Source organism: Astatotilapia calliptera, chromosome 13, assembly GCF_900246225.1.
Source record: "Astatotilapia calliptera chromosome 13, fAstCal1.2, whole genome shotgun sequence".
NCBI lineage: Eukaryota > Metazoa > Chordata > Actinopteri > Cichliformes > Cichlidae > Astatotilapia > Astatotilapia calliptera.
Window position 1 is genome coordinate 14,209,026 of NC_039314.1, and position 25,218 is coordinate 14,234,243.

General features: G+C 37.5%; 1 protein-coding gene across 1 annotated transcript in view; it reads right to left on the minus strand.

The window, feature by feature from the left end:
• hpse2 (heparanase 2) overlaps positions 1–25,218 on the minus strand; it is a 50,527-nt gene that overhangs the window by 22,082 nt on the left and 3,227 nt on the right. Inside the window, exons 3-5 of the mRNA XM_026189375.1 lie at positions 24,959–25,120; positions 1,925–2,098; positions 770–941 (exon numbers count right to left, since the gene is read on the minus strand). Coding sequence (XP_026045160.1) covers positions 770–941; positions 1,925–2,098; positions 24,959–25,120 — 508 coding nt within the window. The remainder of the gene's footprint in view (positions 1–769; positions 942–1,924; positions 2,099–24,958; positions 25,121–25,218) is intronic.

Consider the following 25,218-nt stretch of genomic DNA (forward strand, 5'->3'; position numbering starts at 1 on the left):
TTGTGCTCCATATTCACATCATGATCTTACGTTGCCCGTGAATTGTTAATGTTCTGATTTTCATCTGCCAGATAATTACAGCTTGTGAATGCAAGATAGATAAACCGTGGGGCTACAATATTGTGTGGCTACAATACAACTTGTCCAAAAACAACACAGTAATTTTCAGTGAAACAGAGTCCGAACAATTTAATCTTGCTTTCAGTCAACTTGAATAAAATTTTGGCCAGCTAAAGAAAGTATGTCTGAAAACCTTTTTGTTTTCCAAAGATTATAGTAATCTGTATCAAATGCTGGTGAATAATACTACACAATGACACTGTGACAATGTCTTGGTTAGTCTTTTGTTGTAAAGGTTTGGCTACCAAGTGTAACAATGCAACCTTTGCAGAGGACAGGCTGCAGTTGAAAGAGGGCGGTTAGATAAGCGACCAGAGTCAATCCAAAGCTGCTGCAGCTTCTGGGTGAGACAAGCAGGTGGGACGTTGCGCCATCACGTTATCAATCAGATGACACTTTATTTATGCTGACATGGTATAACTGAAGCTGAGACCCTAAAACCTGCAGAGTGGGAATCCATAAACACTGAATACAACTACAGAGTGTGAGTGTGTGTGTGTGCGTGCGTAAAACTTTTACTGAGCTTTACTGTGTTTAATGCATAAACTACTGCAGCATACTTTCCGCTACCTTCCCCCTTTCTTTTCCAGCAGGACAGCCTAAGAAGGAGTGTAATCCTGGCCAATCCCTGTTTTACTTGGTGACTCACCCATCCAGCAGCAGAATGGCGTTCTTCCGGGGTCGTCCTGCGTTGGGGCCAAAGAGGTGAGCTCGGTGGTAGAAGCGCACAGACTGCAGCAGGGTACGTAGTTTGGTGTAGTCCTGAGCCAACTGGGTGCTGTTGACCGCACGACCCACCATGCTGCGGTACGCATTGGGCTCTGGAAAGAGAAGACACAGTAGACTGAGGAAGATAAGAGTTTATACAAGCAGCATTGGGAAGATGACAAAGAATGATGTTGTTGTTGTAGTCTGATCCTGCTCTTAGAATATCCAACAGCCAGTAGAAAAAAGGATAATTGGCCAATTCACAGTAATACAGACAGATGGACATTGCTTCAAGGGAATAGCCAAAGCACACAGGGTGGCCTTGCAGAATCAGTAAGCCTAAGAGAGTGAAGCATTTTTACAAAAGGAGAAAGACTGAACTTTTGCAGACTCATTGTTGATTAACAACTTCACTGAAGATTTTTCTGTACCAGGCTGTTTCATCCTAAAAACATAGGCTGCTAACATGTCTGCTTTATTAGTGTATGTTGATATGCTGTTTATGAGAACTATGAAATGATTAACTGCACATTTTAAAAGATAACCTTTAATTCATCATATAAATGTCCTCTATATCTTGTGCTACCTCAGCAATTTACTTGAAATTATTTCCTTTGTTGCAGTCACATATAAAGTTATTAGACATATGCTGCTACTCTTAGGCTTAGGCTGAAAAAAAGGGTGATAATAAGTTTTTAATGTGAGGGTATTTTTAGATTTTCAGAAAATTAAAAGAAAAAAATAGTTTACCCCTATGCGAACCCTTGGATTAACCCTTTAACTGCTACTGAACTTAAAAATCCTTCATTAAATCTGCAACAGTTTACTTTAGTTCTGTAACAAATTTGTATTACAAGTGACAATACAAGCATGAACTGTTATACTGCATTTAGTTTATACTTCGAATTTAATTTACTGCACTCAACCAGAGAGAATAATGATATGATTTTGGCAATAAAAACTATACAGTATGTTACCTTTAAAACGCTTTCTTTTCCTTTTACTCCTCTAAATATTTTAAATAGTATCAAAACTGCAGATATGATTGTAAGTCATGTGTTTTAGTAGACAGTTTGAAGTATGTTGCTGTACTGACCATTGCCCAGCTCCCAGGAGATGTTGTATTTCTTCCCAGCGCTGTACTTCAGGAGGCTGAGGGTGGAGGAGGTGTTCCAGGAGTTGTCTGGATTTCTGTGTAGTGCGTTGAGCCCCAGGATCAGGTGCAGGCCAGCACAGTCGGCAAAGTTGTACAGTTTGTCTAAAGACCTGGCTGGGAAAAACCCACAAAGCAGTTGTAACTTTGATTCTTTTTACGCGTATGGAATCATATGACCACATGAACATGATAGAAAACATGTGTAACTCATGGATTCCCTGATTCACATGCCCTCTGTTTCTATATGTTTATGTATACAGTAGCCCTTAAACCATATCTGTGGTGCTTTCTGCACCACAACTATGTATGTTTGCAACCGGCTACATTTTCTTTTCATTAAAAAAAAAAAAAAGAAGAAGATGGAAAGGTGCTGACATTATGTAACATTATGCACTTTTATTATACTTATTTTAAAGTCAGCTTTATCAAAACATACCTTCAGACTTGGAGGGAAACAAAATTGGAGCAGTATAGGTTTGTGTCACGTGTATACTACTGTATTTACACTGTGAGTACTATGAAACCTGCTTAAAAACTTAAGATAATTAATCAGTTATGATAAAAACAAATCCAAAATGAGAATTCCAATAATTAATTGTTTTTACATTAGCTACTGAACAATATCTAAGCTGGTTCTGCTCAGTTCTTTGTGGATCAACTGATCAGTTTATTCGCATAGTGAAAATAGAAGTAAATCAACCAGAAATAGAGCCCAGCTTTGAGGAATGTTTATCTTGTCTGTGGCGTAGGTAACATTGTTGTGATTAACTGTGTACAAAGTTGCTTCCACCACTTCAGCTTTCAAACTAAACCATTCAAACAACCAAAGAGGACAACATTCCTTAGCCATACTGTGTAAGTACTCTGTAAGATGTACTTGAATAAACTGACTGCACGTGGTGCAGGATATACCTGGAATGTATTCTGCAACCAGTTCTGAATTTCGTGTGTTCATTTTTACACACGACAGCAGAGTTTCTTCCTTCAGCAACATTCAGTGAGAAGAATGCAGACAGACTGATTTTCCCATCATGGACTCCTGTGGTGATGCGCTCCTCAAAGCATCAGGCACAGGATTGTTCTGTTCTGCAGCTGACTGCTCACTCATGTTTATGTCTGCTGTCTTCATTATTCTCCCTATGCAGTAGAGGATAAGGCCAACTGCAGATGTTGGCATACAGTGAGAGTGCCAAAAGTGTTTGTTTATATTTTAATGTGTGACTGTAGGCTGCTCCTGGATATCTTAGGCTCTTGTTTTGAAATTTAATCTGTTTGGATTCATTCCATTAATGTAAATATTACCCTGAACTCTAACCCTTACTTCCTAGGTTCAACAGGGACCAGATGAAGACTGTGCAGGTCTGGTTCCTGCTAGAATTTGCTCTCAGCTCTGGATTTGGCACCACCTGAGTTTGCCAAATGATAGCTTTGTACAAAGTGGAATGAAGACAAATGCAGAGCAGACTCGTGTGCATGTAAAAGGTTTGGATACGTGTCATGCCAATAAAAGGCATAGTATTTAAAAATGGATACAACTAGCTTCAACAGAGGACACATTTAAATAGTGAGTAATGCTTATTAAGTTATATCTGAACTCAAATGTGTTTGTGTATTCAGCATTTACTCCAACCCTTTATTTCTAGTAGAGCACTGGCTATGTATAATCCAAAGAGCAAATAGAGAGAACAGAAAGATTGCTTGTTGCACCTGGCATTAATCTGCTCTCTGCTAATAGCAGGACAAAGCCTGAAAAGCAAAAAATGTTTGCAGCAACAATAGCTTTATTCCACAAAGCTCTTTTGGGGAGTGTATATCTCCTGGGTAAACTCCCCGTTCTCTGTCTCATTAATAACTATCAATAATGTTATTATCATAACTGCTATTATTGTAACTTCTTCCCTTTGTGGTTGGAATCAGAGTGGCGTCTGTTTGCAGCAGCAGAGTTGAGGGCAACTGGACAGAGAAAGTAGGGCCAGATGTGGCTGTCAAGATGAGTGATTCCAGGCCTTTCCTCACCTGATATCTGAGCAGAAGGCAACCAGCCTTACTGCAAGACACAGCTAGCAGGCCTGCAAACACATCATAAAAGCATCATGAGATGTATCAAGCTACTAAAAATACTGTTTCTCTGCTGGCTGATCTAAGAGCAGTGTGTAAAATAAGAGTCTATGTGTGCATGTCAGGCTGGTTACTGCTAAATCTTTATACCGAGTCTAGGTCTTAAGCTTATGAAACACACGTAATGTCCATCACGCCACTCTTGTGTTAATCTATGCACGGTCTGAAGCATGTGTGTGGGAATGTATGTGAATGTTTTACTGTTATATCTTATTAGTATTTTAAGTATTCTATCTATTTTATTTATTGAATTTTATTGTTTTATTTATATTTTGATATTGCTAGGGATGATGCAATGATCGGGGACCATTCTTAATTTCGTTGTTCTCATGACAATAAAGTTTCTGATTCTGATTCTGATTCTGTAACTGTTGTCGTATAAGCTGAAGGTGCTAAAAGATATTTTGCACTCAGTAATTTTAAACATAAATTTTGCTTTTCACCTAGACTATTAGATAAATAATTGCATGTTTGACAGCATACTCATCTAACGGATCTATTATACAGACTTTATAAATGCATATTTATTTATATGCATACTATGATTCCAGCTTATCAAATGAAAGGATCTGTCATTTCTCCTGTAAGTTAAATGAACAGGGAAAATAAACATGCCCCCCCCAAATATCTGAAGAAATCAACTTGGTACCTGCAAAGGTATGACCTCTATCATTATCAGAATTTTTGGACATATTTTTGATTTTGGTTAAATAACTAGTAATCGAAATGATTAGTTGCAGCTCTAGCAGTCTTAGCACTGTATTTATACTTATTGTAAAGAAGAGTTGAAATTAAGGCTGACCTAGACCCATTTTGTGTGTCCGATTATGGGTAAAAAAGAAATATATAAAATATATAAAATTCTGTTGATAAGGTCTCCTTTTTAAAATAAAAGCAATCCCCTGTTAGCCCATTGGTGAGCAGTTGTTGGAGTCTCTTTTTCACACTGACAGCAGCTTGTAAAGAACATACATTACAGCATAGCCCAGCATAGCAAAGCTCTTGCTTATCATCTAGGAGGTGGAGATCATGTGTTTTCTTAAAAGCAGAAACAGGTATATTTGCTATCCTGATGTCAGAAAATCTGCGACTTACTGGGGCAAACTTGACCCCCATACATAAAGCTATGCAGACACTAAAAAGCCTTTAAGATACAAGTCAGTGATCTTGGTCAGACAAAATGAAGGCACTGTAAATTAATCTATTTCATCTGTTATAGCTCACCATCACATCTGTGTGATGCTACAGCACAAATGCTCCAGGATTCAATGAACTCCAGAGACATACTGTGGTTGGAATTCTGAAGGGAATACCAGAACTTACTATTTCTGGATAATCACTCACAAACTTAGACACAGATAATCAATAAAGCAAACATTAAATTGTCTTTTCTGTTCATCCCAATTACATTTAATAATATCTCTGAAGCACTTATCATTATTCAGCTTTCAGTTTTTAAGAAAACTAAATCCTTCAGAAACAGGTCTTACATTGTAATGTGGTTTAAAACAGGTCTCAAAATTCTCAATTACACACAAAACAATGAAAGCCTGTCTAAGAGGTCAGACTTTACTGTACTCAGCTACAATCTTCTCTTTTATCTTACAAACAGTCCAGCCAGAAACAAGCAGAACAAACCCCAGAAAGCCGTGTGTGCACGGGTGTGCATTTGCTTATATGTGTGATTCTGCTGGCGTGCCTTTGTGTGTTTGTGTGTAGCGGAAAGAGTGGAGTCTGGATATTGTCAAGCTGTCTATCTGATAGAAAAGCCGGCTCTGTGAAGCAGAGCGGCCGGCAGCATCAGTCAGCGATATGCCTCATTTCTGCAGTTCTGCATATTCCTTCAAACACTGAGGTACACATATGTCTATTTGCACCAGGCCTCTATGCACTCACACAGTGTTTACTGGTTTACATACCACCCACATGAGCAGACACCCATTTAAAGTTTCCAATGAAATCCCACTCTTTTCTAGCACTGTGCTTTCACTAGGTTACTGTAGCTGACAGGACAGGTGTATTTTTACATGAAAGTTGTTGCTATTACAGCTTGGATTTGTTTCACTTTTGAGCTGCTAGATTCACCTTCGTTATATCACACAGCCTCACTAAAATTTCATAAAAGTTATGAAAAACAGATTGAGACGAGGATCACACAACAGAGCTTAAAAAAGCAAGGGACGGCATAAATATAAAAACCTAAAATTTGAACTTAAAACATGAAGCACCATCAGGATTTCTTTTAAATCACAGAGATACTATATTTAAGACTATATTTTTATTATCAGTGAACAACCACATTTAACTGAGAGTATACATTACACAAAAACATTGCAACCATTCCAGACTACTCTGCAACATATGTTTTTGTGTACTGGGAGGAAAGTGAATGCAGGCTACAGATATGCAGACAGAACAAGTAGCCTTTCCTGCCTAAAATGTGAGGGATCATTTGGAATTTAGTTTCAGTGATTTATGAAAACATTTCTTGCTTTGAGCATCAAAAACAGAGTATATCCATGCATTCTCCACCATTTATGCCTTGGGAGACAAAAATACCAAGCACAGCAGAAATTAGTTTTCTGTTTTCATTAGATATTTAATTCAATACCGAAACAAAGTTGCCAACACAATTTACAACTACTAGTTGAATGGAAATCAGTCTGGAGTGGGTGTGTGCACACATTCACACACACAAATTTCAAACCCAAAATGTAACCATACCCTATTCTTAATGCCTTCACCTTTAAAATGTTATGATTTATGCCATAGGACTTGGCTTTTGTGCTCATTAGGATGACATGTCTGCATAATTTGACTGTGTAAACAGACCTAGGTCCCCACAACATGAGTAATACCCGGACCGCTCACAGAAAAAAAGACTGCAGCTGAGTTCTGGCTTGCTTTAAAAGCCAAATCAAAACTGAATCCTCAAGAGACATGTGCAGACAGGGTAGAAGGCTGTTTAGAGAAATTAATTGTGAGTCTTTTTTCCTGTTTATGGACACAATATGTTTTCCATAGATGCACATGTGGCAGTCAAGTTTCCAGAGTTCTTGAAAAGTGTCCACACTGCTAATGAAGATGATCTAAAATGAATTCTAAAACTTTTTATGTTATTTTTCTTTCCTCTAATGATTTAATAACTTTGTAGATGTAGGTGGAAAAGAGAGTTATGCATGAAATAAAATCACACTGAGCACACTGCCGCCCTGTAGGTGCTTGTAATTTTCTCTGTCAGCTGTAAAAACTCACAGCGCACTGGCTTAAAGTTTGCAGTGAAACGCACACTGTAAACTCAATGGGGAAAAGATGGTGGAAATGGCTATTCTGAAACAATACATCCATCAAATTATTGTTAACATGCTGGAGAAAATTGTTGATGACAGTTTATGAGGCTTTACCAGATGGATTAAAATTAATCTAACATTTATACTTACACACAACACGTGCGGTTACAACATGCAAGATGATGTCATGAAAGATTTGGAATTAAACTGCCCAAATATCCAGGAAAACTCAGTGCTCAGCTCAGTGCATTTATCATCGCCACCTCCATTATGGCTACAATTTCCAGCAGCTCCAGTGGTTCATCTCTGCCTTCTGTTTCTCATTGGTCGGGTCATCCACTAACCAGATCCTCTCGGGCTGCAGAGCAAGACCGTGTGACTGAAGCAAGATCATCTGAAGACTGATATATCCAATTATTTCAACAGCTAGTCAAATGCTCAAGAGCAGCTATCGATCAAACCGCAGTTTGACAATTCATCCATATCGGTGAAACCCAGACCAGTATACTGTTACGGTCGCTGTGCACAAAGATGTTAAAAGAGGTGTTTTGCTATGTTCGCGTGGTATATCTATGACTTACCCTGACGCTAGCTTGACACTGAATGTTATGGTTGCGCAGAGGGAAAATGTGGTTCTAATATACTGCGAGCCTGTGCTGCTCCACCAGCATGTTGCACAGAACCCAACGCCTCCATGTTTACACAAACACACATCTCCACATGGACTCTCCTTTCATACAGGGGGGCTCCACTTCAGCAAAACCATTCAGGTCAAACCACTTTTGTATTTTGGAAGAATGCAAGATATGTGGTGGGCACCTGTTTTCAATTCTGTTAGTAGAGGGGGACTGATATGTGTGTGCGTCCATATGTGTTGAAACCAGAATGTGAGAGAGAGATTATCTCAATCTGTGAATTTGCTCTGACTAGACTTGTGTGTGGCCCCCTTCTGTGAACCCAGTGTAAAGAGATGCAGAGCAGCTCGACAGGACTGCTGAGTAAGATGAGTGGTATGTTAACATACGCTGTTCTTGATGTAAAGTACAACAACTCTGTGCTCCTGTGTGTGTGTGTGTGTGTGTGTGTGTGTGTGTGTGTGTGTGTGTGTGTGTGTGTGTGTGCGCGCAAGCACTATTTTCCCTTGTGTTCCAAACAAGGCAAGAGGATGCAGCATATAACAAATGAAAGGCAGTGAAATGGACAAAATGACATCAAGTGTCTTTTATTGGCTTTGGGCCATGTAACTCAAACCACTTGTTGGGGGGAAAGGGTGTGGGTGTGTTTGGGGTGTGAGTGGTTTTCACATCTGTTTGGCAATGGCCGCTGTCTATCACTCCCTAATGGGAAAAGCACGCTTGTTAGATACTAATGACCTCATTGGCTTGTAAAGATACAAGGTGTGCGCAAGGAGTGAATTCCCAGGAGAGAAACATCACCATGTCTGTTGTATTTGTATGTACTGTGGAGCTACCTATAAACCACTACCAAACACAACCAAAGCACGAAGTAATACAGCAGCCATTATCATTAGCCAAAATTGTTGTGAATGATTCTTTTATTACAAACTGACAGACTGTTTAGTAACTTGTGAATCGAACTGAGGGTTCATCGCTGTCTAAGGCAAACAGTTGTCTTCATAACAAGATGATTAAGATGACCAATCTGCAGCTTCTTTGCAATGTGCAACCAATTCTAATATTTGAACACCCAGCATTTACATTCAAAGCGACACCACAAAGGCACGCAATTAGTCAAATTCGATGAAGTTACTCTTCTAATATTATTGTATTACAGACAGGAAGTAATAGAAATAAAAGGGTTTTTTGATAAGCAAAAGAAATGCTTCTTGATGGACAGGCTAGTATTGCCAGTTGGCAGGGCGCTGAGACAAAATATAAACTAACTTGCATAACTGTCTAGGGATGGATAGTATTTTGTTAGCAGTCATACTGAAGAATAAGACCTACACCATGTTTGCTGCAAAACGATCTTCATCAGGTCAAGGTCCAACACAAGACATGTGTTCAGACTTGTAAGCATTAGAAGTTATTAGAGTTATTATGAGATTAATGTGGGGACTTGTTTGGAGTCTGAGACAGAGAAAGGAGGACATTCTGACCCAAAAAAAAAGAAGATTCAATTACATGAAAGTAATATATACATATGGTCTGACACTTTTGTTCTGTTTGCACCATATGTCCGTACACTTCATGTAAAGGAAAAACTTTAAAGCTTTTTACATGAAAATATGTATATTGTTGCTTTTATACTGTAGGATATAAAACTGCATTTTTACCATGTAACATATTTTACACTTCATAAACTGTTTACTTTTTTTGGCCAATGCAGGGCAGTTAAGCAAAGGGTGTGACAGTTTCACTACCAAAGATTAGTAACGCTGTCACCTACATAGAGGGTTGTTGTAAAGCTTCCGCCTCTTATCTGGTTAGCCATCTCGTCTCACACACCTCTGCTGATGCTGTAATTAAGCACTGAATGCTCTGTAGTTGTAGAGAAACAAAACTCCTCCACATACATAGGCTGGAATGAATGAGAGACTAGCCCAGGGCTTTACTGCCCTGAATCATCAAAGAGCTTGAACCTAAAATATTTTCAGGAGTCCTTTAAACACCCCACCTGCTTAGGATTCAGACACAGTGGCTATCTTCACAAGTTTTTAACAAATGCTTCTTTTAACACCTTCACCATCATATTCAAAAATTATACCACTGGCAAAGGGCAACAATGTGTTGGGGCATAATGGACATCTGCTACATTCCAGTTCAAAAAGGGTATCTTTGATCCCAGGCAGTGTGATGAATGAGGGTTATGAAGACCAGATCCCAAGCGGGCAGCAATGCAAACACACAGTATTCCAGACTCCCTTTCACTGCTAGAATAATCACCATAATCACAGCAATCATCTTCCACTCTCAAACTATATCCACACACATTACTTATGCTTCACTTAAACTGGAGGTTCTTCAGCTGAACGTGCAGAGCCAGATTAAACAGTTACTGAATCACCATCTTGCATAACAACTTTTATAGGTAATTATACATTTATAATATCAGATGCTGGGAAAAGACAGAAAATGTTTATAAAAATGCTACTACGTAATGTGCAGACCATACCGACTACATAAGCCATTTGTTATTTTGCAATTCAAATCTAATCACTTATAACTGCACTAATTAAATATAATTGACTGAATGATGGAATAACATTTTAGAAATGTATGTATTATTTTCATAATAATTCTCGGATAATACCTGAACCAATACTTTGCCAGTGAGTTCAAGCCAGAGAAAAAAATCCTACAGGTCTCTTAAGATGATAAAATCATCATATTTTCAGGTTTAAAAAAATGATACATTATGAAATTAGAAGATAAAAATTTGAAGATTAGAAGACAAAAGTGCACAATTGCTAATTTAGCACAGTATAAAATACTAAAAAAAATGTTTCAAGGTTTTAAATTTACATTCAAGGAGACCTTTTATGGGTTTTTTTCATATCTATTATATTCTTCTGGAATGTCATGGAATAACTTTAGTCACAAAAACCAAAACCTATATATGTTATGTTGGCTCTCTACACAGGAACTCAGTTCTTTCTGTCTAAAACAGGCAGTTTTAGCTTTAAATCTTGTGGTCACTACTTAACGTGAAAAGATCTAACACTGCTATTTAGCAAACCTAAAATAAGCCCCTCAAATGTCTGTTTGGTAGATATTGTTCTCAGTGCCTGCTTATTGTGTGACATATAGGTCAAAAGCTGTATATACTTGTGCAACATAGAATGGAATCACTGCAAAGTCCTTTTCTACAGCTTGCACTTGCATGTCTGCAGCTTTAATCATGGACCTCTACCTTCAAAGCAAAGCAAACAGTCCAACTTCTGTGTCAGACTGACTCAAAATCACAATGAGGATCATCAGTGGTGATGAAAGCTGAGGTTTTTTTGACATTCATAGGTTTGTGCACTGAGAATTTGTTACTCACGATCAGCATCTAAGCATGCAGTTGTACTGGTATCTGATGGAAGAGATTTGCTGCAAATCACCTCAACAATGGTGCGTGTTATTGTACAAAACTGTCCTTTACCACAAAATTTTATTTAAGTTGAAGGATCAGAGTTTTAACACCGTGGAGGAGATCCAGCACGTTGCAGATCAACACAGTTCTTGATCTAAAAACAAGCAGCAGTCCTGGAAGCGATCGTTCCATTCACGTGGCCATAATGGAGATAGCAGTGAATTTTATAAAAGGTGAGAGTTTGCTTTTTATGACTAACGTGGATAACATAAACCTTCGATCGCACCTTGTTCGAATAACATTAAATGTCTGGTTTGGAAATGCATGATAAGACGTCAGTTCTACAGCAAGCTTTAAAATGACATCATCATCAGATTTCTCCAGCAAAACAACCTTCAGTCCCATGAGATTTTTACAGCACCTAGTATGACAGAGATGATATTCCTGCCAGATTTTCAAGGAAATAAACACAGAAACATTTTCCAACTAATCACCTTAACAAATCACATCATCAAAAGTCCTCTCAAACCATCCTCTCAACAGTCTTGTGCTCTGGCTAAGTTTCATGATGTTGTCTGCTGAGAACCTAATGCTATAACAAATTGAGCCTATTCTTCATCTGAAAACATTTTTTACTCCATTTGCTTTCCATCTACACAAGGACTTATTGGCAGAGGCTAGAATGCAAGTGAGATTTTGATTTGTTTTATTATTATGTTTTGGTCAATTAGTCTGTTGAGATGTTTGCGGTTTAGAAAAATGACATTCTTCTTTAGTGCTCTAACACTTGTGGCGGTACTTTTAACCGATGCAAAAACCATATTGTATGCTAAAATATTTGAATTCAATCACACATATTTTTCCAGTTTTACAAATAAATACCATTTCATTTACACCCAGTGTAGGAAACCTCAAAAATACATTGCTGTGTCAAAATATTACTGCAAGTTCATCCATCAGAATAAACATTTTTAGCATTAGTGATTTGATTTGCACCATTTACCAGAATATCCTTTAGAAAGCAGTCCAAGTAATGTCTGCTCACCAGTAATGCTGATGTACTGAATTTATTTTAGGATTTACTTTTTCCCCTCAAATCTTGATCCTAGATTATTTAACCATTAGAAACAGTGTATGACATTAACCCCATGAGGGACAAGTGGCAGAGTCATGCTAAGAAGTAGTTAAAACAAATAATTAATACATAATTAGGATTTTATAAGCATTGTTTTTTTGTACCTGCTTACAGTTGACAGTAATGTGCTCTGTACATTTTTCAGATCCTAAACATATTTTTAGTAACATAATTACATTTATATTATAAAACACAAACGGAAATATGACTGAACTATAACTATATGATAAAATCGAAATCTTTACCAAGTGTGTAGAAGGACTATGCTTGTACATGCCATGCAGTTTAGACAGCTTACAGTGTCTTTTTCAACGTTTCAGTAAAGGTTGCCAGTAAAGAGAAGATGCTCAACATCTGGTGGGACTAAGATGTTTACATTAGAACTTCAAAAATGTTTCATGTTGGGGGATAAGAAAATCAGGAGATTTTAGAAGATAAAAAGGCAATGTGTCTTGTAATATCTTCAGTATTTACTCTTAAACGCTGGAGACAGCTGTCCTTCATTTGCTTAAAACAAAAACAAACATCTAACATCACCTGAATCCGCTGGATCATTTTTAACATAAATATGCACTGAGACGTTGGCTTAAAAGTTTTACCTCTGACACAAGTTAGACTAAAAGCAATCAATTTTTGATATTTCTATAATTGACGTGTACTTATTTTGTATACACATACATATGATGAGTGAAAAATTTAAACTCAAGGCAAATCTAAAAAAGCATCAAAAGATGCCAGTTGCTTAACATTATAGCAGAATCAGCTACGGCTTTGCTTCAGTGTTGAGATTCTAATGTTGCGATGAATGCACAGGAGTCTTGGCTCAGCTCAGTTCCCATGTCTCTTCTAGACCTACAGTAAAGGAGTTTGAAGGCAGCAGACTTCAGCAGGGGTAGCCTAAGTAATGCAGAGCCAGGCTATTAGTGTTGTGAGTAGGGCATGCTGGCTCAATCAAACCCTGGGTTCCCTACTCTGCCAGCGGACAGACCAGGCCAAGCCAAACATCTGCTCCTGGTTAGAGGTGTCGGCTCCTGCCATTCACAGCAAAAGTTCAAAACCTCAGGGAAAGATTTCACTTGGCCTCTTCTTGCCTGGGCCACTGCAAGCAGGCCTGTACTCTCCCTAAGGGAATGCAGGTCTGAGGAACGTACCACGAAAATTCAATTCCAGTTTTCCTTTCCGTGCTTCGCTCCTTTGACCGAGGCAAATTTCATTACACACTTATGGACTTATAAAATTCCTTTAATAACAAAGTGCATTGTCCCACAGACCAGGGTTCCTTTAAAGCCAAATCGCACCAGAGCAAAAGGGCTTTGAGGCCAACCATCTATAAGAACTGAGATGCTTTAATGCATGAAACACACTCTACTCCAATTTTTTTCCCATCCTTTTCTTTCTATTTTCCTTCTATTTCTTTACAACACATAAACAGTTGTATAATATGGTTAAGACATAAAATAAATAAGTTAAGTGGGTTGCACTGCTTAAGTGATGAAAGGCCATAAAATATCTTACATATTTCCTCTGTCATCTTGTAACAATCAATCAGCTGGCATCTAATAAAATCTCCAAATAAAAACCCAAAGCACCAAATTACTGGATACTTAAGCCAATTAACAAAAACAGAAACAAAGAGAGACTCTGGAAAATGAGAAAGAAAACAATTTGGTCACACATCTAACATTATGCCTCTATTACTCTTCTAATGAGCCAAAAAACTTTACGGAGGTGACTGATTTTAAGTTGAAGCCAAACAGCTATCTGTTGTTGGTCTCAGTAAAAGTAGGTTACCATCCTAACATTCAAGCATAAACTGGCTTCCATATGTTCCAAGTTCCTAATGTTTTTTTTTCTTTTTGTTTTTTTAGAGATTTACAAACAAACAAAATACAGGCTCTGATAGTGATGTGGGTTCTGACTTTAAGACTTAGACTCAAGGCTCTATCTGATCAAAACACACAGCCCACCGTGCTTCTCTCACTTCAGTTTACAACATTTTTCAAGTGTAAACAAAAACCCACACTGTAATCCATTACTCCCTAAAGCTGCTCAGTGATCAGAATCTTTCACAATAAACAGAAATGAAAACAAGCAACAAAAAAAAGGAAAAAAGGGGAAAAAATACAAAGAGACGATTCCCCTGTGAAGTCGGTTTCCTTGTAAGACTTTTTAGCAATTTCCTGCAACTCTGGATTATGTTGTTTGAGCACTGGATTTGTTTGTTTTTTTTGGGATAAAGTCTATGAATCGTTGCTGTGGAAGGTAGTTTTCAATACTGATTTATTATTTGCATGTTCCCACCTCCTTCATTCAATGTTGTTACTGTGTTATCTTTCTATTTAAAAAAAACAAACCAAAAAACCCCCCCATCAAACCCAGTTTATGCTGGTACAATTTAGTTTAAAGCCTTCTTCTGTACAGCATGATTTTTTTTCTTTTTAATTAGGCCTTTTAGACAAAAATGGGGTCTGATTTGATTAGTGGATGTGCTATAATAGACAAATCTCCATCTTACTGCAAATCCTGGACTTGTCAGTCCATATTTCAAAATGTTCAAGTTGGTGTTTCAGAACAGTATTTTTACCAGCCACCAGGTGAAGTTATCCATATTATACATACAGTTTATGGTTGGTTGCACATCAGAACTTCAAGATAATAGATGTGTGAAAAGATAACTCCCAGACTGAATAATGCATGTATGTCATGTATGTCATGCATGTCCTGAGCTTTTTAATGCAGAAATATTGCTTTAAGAACAGCAGGATTTGCATAGTTCAGAGGCAGCTGTTAACAATGAACTGATATGACTCTGTAACAAATCAATGAGTCCCAGTAAAGTAGCAGGTATATTTGAGGATGTTGCCTCAACACAGTAATTCTTTCTTTGAATTCTCACACTGAGGTACAAATTTATAATGGAGGAATTGCATTATACTGCTGTTTGTCATTTGAGTTATGTGTTGGAAAACAACTTACAATTTACTGAGCCAATACTGAAGCCACTTAAAAAAAATCTGGCATCAATCTTCACTTTGTTACATCACTTGAATTATTTATTAAATATATGAGATCATTTTGGGATATGTGGGTCAGTGAGTAGATGGAAGAGGACAATAATATATATTGTTAAGTAATGGGTTTCATAATCAAGAATATTATGCATTTTTTTCATTTGTTTTGTTTTGTTTTTTGTTTTACAAATAACAGGGTCTTCAGACACCACCTCAAAAACAATATATTTACACATAAAAATTTAGGAAGTAGCTTCTTTACACATCCCTCTAAGGCACCTAGATGTCCTCTTTTTATGTCCAGGTCAAAGGTCATGGACAGCCAGCAGCAAGGCCCCTGAAGCAGATAGAACTTGCCCTTTATTTCCTAACCACTTCAACAAGGAGACACATACTTTCTCAATTATGGTGTTTCCCCTCCTTTCTTAGTGATAACAAGTTTTTTTTAATAGTTTTCTAAAGGCAACTGTGATTTCTTTTAAGCTATGAAAATAGAAGTACATCAGAAACAATATAATATGGTATTTTTATAAACATGCCAAAAAAAATCATTATAAAAATTGACTGTCCTGATTTCCATCCATCAGTGGTAACAAGAAATTGACACAAGCTAGTGGGTTGTGAAAGATTTTTGGAAACACCCTAGTTATTAAAGATGTTTTTGGAAGGGTGCTTTGAAGATGTTATTTGTGCTCTGAGGCTGTTGGGAAATCTAACACTTGTGAAGCTACTGATCCCTGAACATTTACAGGTTTGCTCAACCTTGAAGGCACAGTTTACACCACAGGTGTTGGCTTGTGCGATGGATCTTAAGTGCTGGGCCTGGCTGAGATGGTAAAAGATTGTTCTAGAGAAAAACTGGAGGTCTCACATGAGTTGAAATGTTTTATTCATCTTCAAGTTTTGCTCTCTTTTTGCTCTTTATACTTCCGTTTTGATCAGTCTGTTGGTTCACTTCTCACTCTATTCATTCCCCATTTTCCCCCCCTTCTCTCTGCTCTCTTATTCTTCACTCATGCTCTTGTTTTCTCATTTTGAGAGTTGAGGGCTGTGCTGTGAATCTCCAACTCAGCAGGACACCATGGAGTGATAGATGGCCTCTGACAAGGTCCAACACAATCCAACATATGCTCCAAATGAAAAAAAAGGAACAGAATTAAACAGGGTTCACAAGTGGCCAAAGAAAAACATGCCAAACATGTATGAAAGCAACGTTTTTTTGAGGGGGGATGGGGTTTAGTGCACGATGACACAATAAGTTGAATATCCCCAGTGTTAAAGTATGAACACAAAGTATGAACCAAAGAGAGGAAAGAAACAATTTATCCAACAGGAATAATGTGAATGATTATGGTTAGAAAATATTGGGTGCAAATCACATTAAACTAGAGGAAGAACGTCAGTCTGAAAAGGTGGTAAGTAGTCTCATCCATATTCTGCAACTGTGCATATATATTATATATCTAAAGTTACATTTACCACTGCAACTAAGTATTACAGAAACGTTAAGCAGAATGTAGGAGGAAAAAAATAATATTAAAATTATTCAGGTAAAACATATGAAAATATTTTATTTTAATTTCTTAATATAAAAATGTAATATAAAAGAACAGTGTTTATGTACTCATGCTAAAATTGACTCAACTCCTTAGATACGTACTGATGACGGCTCAGCCCCGCAAAACTGTATTCTCTCGCTACAAGAAATAGCAGACACTTTCCTGGAGCACACACACGCATGTAGCAATGTTGCCAACATTTGTGCGATGCTAATGAGTGTGTTAAATTCCAGGGTAAGTAGTTGAGAGAAGAAACATTAGCGTAACATTCTTAAACACCAAGTCAAATCACCTCTCTAAACAGCAGTTACAGCTTTTTAGCCCCTTACCAGACCCTATTTCCAGTGCAAACTGTACACACAATGAATACATATGGACAGGCACACACACAAACACACACACAGGGTAATCTCATAAATAACGGATGACAGCCTAAGAGTCAAATTAAGGAAATAAAATGTGTCTCACTGGTAATGAAGGAGGCATGTTTTCTGCCTCGGGATAACAACTTCATCTGGACCCATACACACACTTACAGTCTGTATAAACACACACACACACGGAGACCTAGACACACATATATTCAAGAGGTACCAGCATTCCAGCAACAGAGCCATCCCACTGGTACAAGCTTGCTCAAAGCAGTCAAGAACACAGTGCCATGATTTGAAATTTGACACAAAACGTATGTTTTCTAGAGCTCTGAAGAAAAATGTGGAGGTTGGATGTCATGCCAAACAATCACGGGAGAGGAAGGACTGCTTTCAAACATTTCCCATGCATCAGGCTATTAAAATGACATTCGTTTGCAGGTTGCTGGCACTTGTCTCGGGGCATATTGCAAACACATGGAATTACATGTTATGTCCATCCATGATTTAAACACTGGGTATTCTTTCGATCAAGGAAAAACAGACACTTCTGGATCTGTGTAGGCCATGTGGAAAGAGTAAGGAAAAAAAGTAGGCTAAATGGCAATCAAACGTTTGTCACGCTGAGATTACATCACTGGTGATAATTGTAAACTGACATGTAAGAATGAGAAAAAAGCACTTTATAAATTCAGCCAAACACACATAAAAAAAAAGGTCACACAAATTCACATGTAGTCATGTTCTGACTGAGCTCCTTTGTCTATAGATAATTCACTACTTTGAGTTATGCTGTAAATGGCTCTGTGTGTGAAACTGGTTGCAGTGACGTGCCGCAGGGTTTAAGTCTGGATCCAAATCTTTTCAGTGTGCACATGAACATGAATAATCTAATGATGCAAGTTATTTAGAGAATGGTTGTTATTACAGATACACTTAAAATGAACATGACTTTAAACACATCTGCGCTAAGATGATACACATGGTGACCGAGAGGACAAATGCAATGAAGTAAATCCCTGAAAGCCACAAAATATATATAAAAAAAACTACAAAGAAGGTTATGGTTCTGAACAAAAACCCAAAAGAAAAGAGCATGTCTTGTTTCAAAAGATATAAAAGCAGATGGGATACATTTTAAGCCAATAGGTAAACTAAAGTGCAGAAAATTTGCTCAAGGTGTGCAAGTAATGAAGACATTAATAATTTTACTACTCACTTTAAATTTATGGTGTGTTTTTTTGACACATGGATCCCTTTTGTAACTATAAATCCTGTTTTTGTTAACTGGTTTTCAGGCAGGTCATTGTCAGAAAAATATTGACTTTTCAAATCAAGTGTGTGCCCAGATTTCAGCGTGTGGATACCAACAGTACTGTCCCCAGTCTGGTTCTAATGCGCTTTCATAAGTGTGTGTATTGCATCTAATGTAATACTGCAAAAAAACAACAAAAAAAACCAAAAAAACCAAACAAAAAAACTACTATGTAAAACCTAAGACCGGAAAACAATTCTGAATTTCAAACAGAATTTAACGCTAATTTGGAAAAGCTTATTTTGGGTATTATCATAATAGGCTTTGTCCAGTTTGCAGTTACTGCTTGAATTGGCAGAACACAAAACAGTCCAATTTAAATATTTCTTCTTTGCAATAAATAAAAAGTTTAAAAATGCAAAATAATTTAATTAAAATTTGTGAAATTACTATTGCAAAACCTCTTCAACACAAACTCCATATAAGACAGCAGTAATTTTGCTTCACCTAAGTGTGAGTGCAGTTTGAAGGCAGAAAAATACTTAAAACTCACACTTCACGTATCTGTGAAAAGAAATGCTATGCTTCTGACTCCCTTAAGCTATTGGCAGGACAACACAGCAGGGTTCTAGCATCGCTTCTTTTAATAGTACAATAAAGTAAACAGTTGGGCAATACGTTGCATGAAAAAATATGCACACAACCTTTAATGTTTTTTCAACTACCTCCACTCTGTCCAAGAACCGCAATAGCTGCTCATATCTAATAATATCATTATGGATATATACAAATCAAAGCAGATTATATTCACTCTCCTGCTGACATGGCAACTGGCTGCACTGTAGTGTTACCGTGTGAAACTTGGCAGGGGAAACTCTCATAAATCTGTATTCAGCAGTGAGCTAAAGATGGTCCGGGTACTGAAGCAGCTGCAACACCAAAAACCAAATCCATTACAGTTCACGCAAAGTGTGAACATACTAACTGAGGCAATTTTAAACAAAAAGATGAGGAAGCCGTTGGAGAAACACTTCTGGTCACTCACGAAAGAGTTTAAAGCATACGATTAAGAAGAGGAGTGATAAAGGTCTGGGAGAAGATGGTGAGCAGAACAAATACAAAGAATAGAGCATGTTTCCCAGTGCTGCGAGAAAATGTGTTTTGATTTTTTAAAAAGAGAAAGTTATAACTAGAGGCTATAGACAGCTGTGCCAGTTTGTTTTGATGAAAACATTTTCAAGCCATTCACAGATGTTCAGTGAATTCCCCGTTCTGTTCCTAATGTTTGCCTTTCCAGATTTTTAACATATTCCTGTATGTTAGTGTCTCATTACGCTTTCTGTCAAGAATTTCATTTCAGTTTTCACAGTTGTACTGCACACAGGATAGGAGTTTTTCGCACAAAAAATCCGATTTGATATCTGAGCTGGGGTGAAATATTTCAATATGTGTTTACACATTTGATGTGCAGTTTTACATCAAGTGTGTACACAAAAGTACAGCTGGTTTCACAAGCTAGAGTGCAGCAGTGTGTACAGTATTAATGAAAACAGTCAAACGTAATAATCAAAGTTTGCATGTCCAGCCCTGTTCATATTTTCTAGCAGGCTTAGAAAGGCTATCCACTAACTCTGTGGAACATTTGAGATATGCATACAGTGAAATTCTCCTCTATTCTCCCATATGTTGCAACTCAGAATCTGAACACTGACTAAGTCACTGAAACATACAGTCGTTGACAAAAAACCCTTCAGTTTTACATGTAGACTTCATGTTTAGGTAGAATTGTACACACGCCAAACAAACTACGTGGCCAAGATTTCATTTAAGCACAATGACCTTTATCAAGTGCACAAGAACATTTGTTGCAAAGAATACATTACATAAACATTAACATATTTCACTTTTCTGTCATTCTTCTCATGTTTCCTGGGGAGCTATGCATCTTTCTGTTAGCGGTTTCTAGCCTTGACTGTGCCAACTTACAGAGAGAGACTCATGGTATTAGTGTCTGATCTACTCTCAGTAATGTTTGCGTATACCTAACAACTGATTAAATCCCATAAACATTCATGTCACTTAATACTGCGAGTGTGAGATCAGACTAAGAAACAGAGAAAGAGTAGAGGCTAAATTGTGACGTCAGGCTCCAAACCATCTGCTAGATCATGAAGCCAACATTTGACTCATCTTACATTAAAATAATATTCTTAAGTGTGTCATCTCAAACCAAAATTTGATCAAGTGAAGTGGTCATCTTTGTCTCACTATACTCAATTAAAATAAATTCATCTCTATGTACCATCACATAATGACTCCTCTTTGCAATAGTTTGTGCAGGGGACACTACTAATTTAAAGTCCTAATAACTTTACTCCTTCTGCAGTGATCTTCATTCTTGGCTTCTCCAACAAGCAACAGCTGGCTTTAGCAAGGACCACAAAACTGCCAGTTATCTTGGAGTTTGACATCTTGCCTTTATGAGGAAATCAACTGCTAATCAACTGCCATATTTCATCAAGATACTTCCTCCCCCAATGATATAACTATTCACGCATGTAAACATAAAATAACCAACCAAATAATACTATTACCTCAGTGTCTGGGTAGGGCTGCATTGAATATGACAAATATTGATTTTATGCAGTTTTTGCAAAAGGTATAAGAAATCATATCATAATATTCATATTCAGTATTGCCTAAAGACAGACTCTGCTTTTTAAATTTTAACAGCAAAGGACAGTGTAGCTTTTTGTATCTCTGTCACCATATATGTGTGTATATATATGTATATATATATATATATATATATATATATATTAGTGTAGGCACAATGCAGTTTCTTCCCATTGGTGCAGCTGTTTTCAGCTAGAACTATAAAAACACTGATTAGATGAGTTCTTTTTGTATTTAATGTCAAAGAAAACATTTCAAGATCATTGATACTTTTAAAGTAAAGTAGAACACTTTCCATTCACTCTCCTGCAAGCAGCTGCAGACCTCATTACTGACAATGTCCTCCTCTTCACTCTTGCTTCTCAGATTTCTCTGTTTTTGGAAGATTTTCTTCTGGTTCCTATTCACAAATACTGATCTTCCAGTTTTATATGACAAGAATAACACAGTATAGGAATTCCTAAATTGAATTGTGTCTATCCTTTGAGTATTCAATACATGAACGAGGTTTTCAATGTCCCAAGTTGAATGAACTGGTCGCTTCATTCAGTGTAAAACATGCCTATCCTCATGTGAAATCAGAATAGCTAAACTAACAGTAAATATAAGAGAGGTGTTGTGTTATGAAGAAAAGGAAACTGATAGAGTTAGAGAAGAAAAAGTAAAGCAAAAAAAGAGAAAAAGGTCCAGGAAGTGATCCTTGATGGAGGAATATTCTCCTGCAGAGAGACATGAAATGACGCTCGCCATGACCTTGTCTAAGGTCATGGTAATTTCTCAACTTCATACCCCAGCTGAATGTGTCTGCGCATGTAAACTCAGAGTGGCCCCATTACTGATAGCTCTAACAAGCCTAGGCCAAAGGTCAGACAGTGGTGAGTGGAAAAGGATGGAGAGAGACTGTTAAAGGTCTTTAAAACACCACCTGCCTTTACACACACACACACACACACACACACACCACAAGCACACACACCCACCCACACAAACACACACACACAGATCTTGACTAATTGTTACCAGACCATATTTAAACACATCCTTAGTGCCTCTGAACCCCTGTTTCTCTCCAGCACAGAGATGAAGTTTCTGCACAGATTGGACTTTACACACAAACATGTTCACACTTTCAGGACTTTTTCAGTGTCATCAGCGTGCATTCTGGTGACTTATTTCTCAACTAATGGTTGCTCAGTTCCACATTTTTTGTTTTTGCACCTTTAAAAGAAACCAATAGCCTCACCAATTTCCTTAATAGATTCAAATAATTGCTTTTAGCTTAGCCTGTGTTTGGAAAAATTAGATGTTTTTGTGAAAAGACTTTCGCTAAATTAAGTGCAGTCTGATAAGAAATGTGGCACCTGCGTAAAACTAGCATTACCCTATGGGTCTCCAAACTGAGGTTTTACCATTTAAAAGGACATGATTCTCCATGAGTCCCAAACACTTAAAATGTCTCAAATCTAGGAAAATAACAATTAGTTCATATTCACAAAAGGTTAAATGTATCAATATTTTAAGATTATACTTCATCAACTTGCTTCAGCAAATTTAAAAGCAGTTTGAAAACAGTATTTACAGGATAAAATAACATATCTTTTAGTCATTGAGACAAGCTGTTGCCTCTCCTCTATGCTGCAGCTGCTGCTGCTAACATCCTCTTTGTGACAGGAAGCAGCGGGGTTTATGGGAAATGTGGTCTTAATTTTGAGCAACATTAGCACTATACTACATGTAAGACTGGGACTAGGTGTCCTGATCATGTTTTTTTAAGATTATGGCTATTTCTTTTTCAAGAAACAGCAACTCAGACAATATCAGAATGATAATGCAAATGATGTCAATGCATCACAACAACATTGTGTGTGTAATAAGTATTTGTTGAGATTTGAACTGCAGAACTGGATACTCCAACACTATTTTCTGCTGATCTTACAGTTTCGCACAGTAGTCATGTTATATGCTTTTCTGAAATTATACAAGTTGCATGTCTCAACAAGCTTGGCCATAACATCCACATTACTAGTTGCTCGTACTGTGTCTTTAAATTTGTATTCATATGAGCACCATATGACAACAATGCAAGAAAATATAATTACGTAATTGCTACCAGCATGTTTGATCAACAATAGATCTGGCTGTTAAAAAAAAAGACAAAGAAACAAACCCCCCAAAAAACTTCAAACTCTCATGCACAGTAGATGTCCAAAAATGCTGGAACTCTGTGTAAAATCTTCAGTTCCTACAGTGATACAATGAAATACTGCAAGGCCATGGGGTTTTTTTGCACAGTCAACAGATCAGTATTAATGATAGGGTGCTACAGTAAATAACTCCTGACCTGAACTTGTGAACTGACCCCACACCCGAGCAGGTACAAATTCTTCTTCTGTGTATTTGCCTACTGTGATAAATGCGATATGTCTGTGTTTTCACTGTTGCACTTGAGACTATTTGAAAATATGCAGCTGATGTATGGTCTTCATATCTGCCTCTATCACTCACACAGCAACACACAGAGGGTCTGTCCCAGGGAAGCAGTACAGTCTGAATACATGAAAAATACTCTGTAGACCAACTCATGCAAGGCTTTTTTGTTCTCTGTTATGACCAAAATATTAGTGGCACATTCAACGGGGTTCAATTAACGTATATTTGGATTCTTTACATAATTTATCAATGACTTTAAGATTTGCATGGCCAAATATTTTTAATGTCTCCAGACAGAGAACACGTGGTCATGTACATCACTGTATCTAATGATTCCCTTCAACTCAGGTCCCTGCTAATTCCCAAGTCCAACATTACTTTTCCAAAAGAACTTACAGGTTTTGAAACTCTTTTTTGGGTGGTTCAGATTTTGGTATAAAAATCCCACCAACCCAAAACACAATTCCAACCCACTGACTTTTCAACATGCTAACGAAGATAAAAAGGGCGTGCATAAGACTTAACCTTCCTAGTAATCAACTACAATTTTATTTTGAATCCAAAGTCCTCTGAAACCAAACAAACAGCATGAATTAATTATTGCTGACAGATGCAGCCAATTTATTACCAAGTCCAAGTCTGTGGACTTTTCTGAGCAGTACAATACTTTTAAAACATAAATCCAATATTTTACTTTTGCCTCTGTTACTATCCTCTCCTGCAGCTTCTTATTTCCATCCCAATCAATCACAAAGGAAAACAGATAAGAAATGCAGCCCACCCAACATCAAGACGTCAGAGTTCCTTCTGCGGTCAGGTTGAGTTAACTGTAACCAGCGAAAATGTCAGTGCTCTGTTTACTTGCCTGCTGCTGCACCCCTATATCCATCCTTACATTCCTCCTTTACAAATTACATTTGTCATTCTGAAAGCTGATGGTTTACACTGGTGTGCTTTGAACCTCATGTGAGTGCACATGCATGTGTATGAACAAACTGCAGACAATACGCCAGGATATGAATAAGTGCCAAAAAAGGCCTATTTTGTGCGTGCGTGCGTGCGTGCGTGTGCGTGTGTGTGTGATCTCCTACCTGTTATTGTAATGTTGCTGTAGATGTTAGACAGCTGCTCTTTTAGCAGAACAAGCTGGGTGGTGGCTGCCTTCTCCCTCTGCAGCTCCAGCATTATATCAGGATGGCTGGCCAGTTTGCAGCCCTTCTGCTTGTCCAGTGCAATGTCACTGCGCACAATATCTGAAAACCAGAATGAATGGAAAAAATTATTATTTTATTAATATTTTTGCCATAGAGAAACCTATGTTGCAATTTTTCACCCCAAACTAATTGTACAT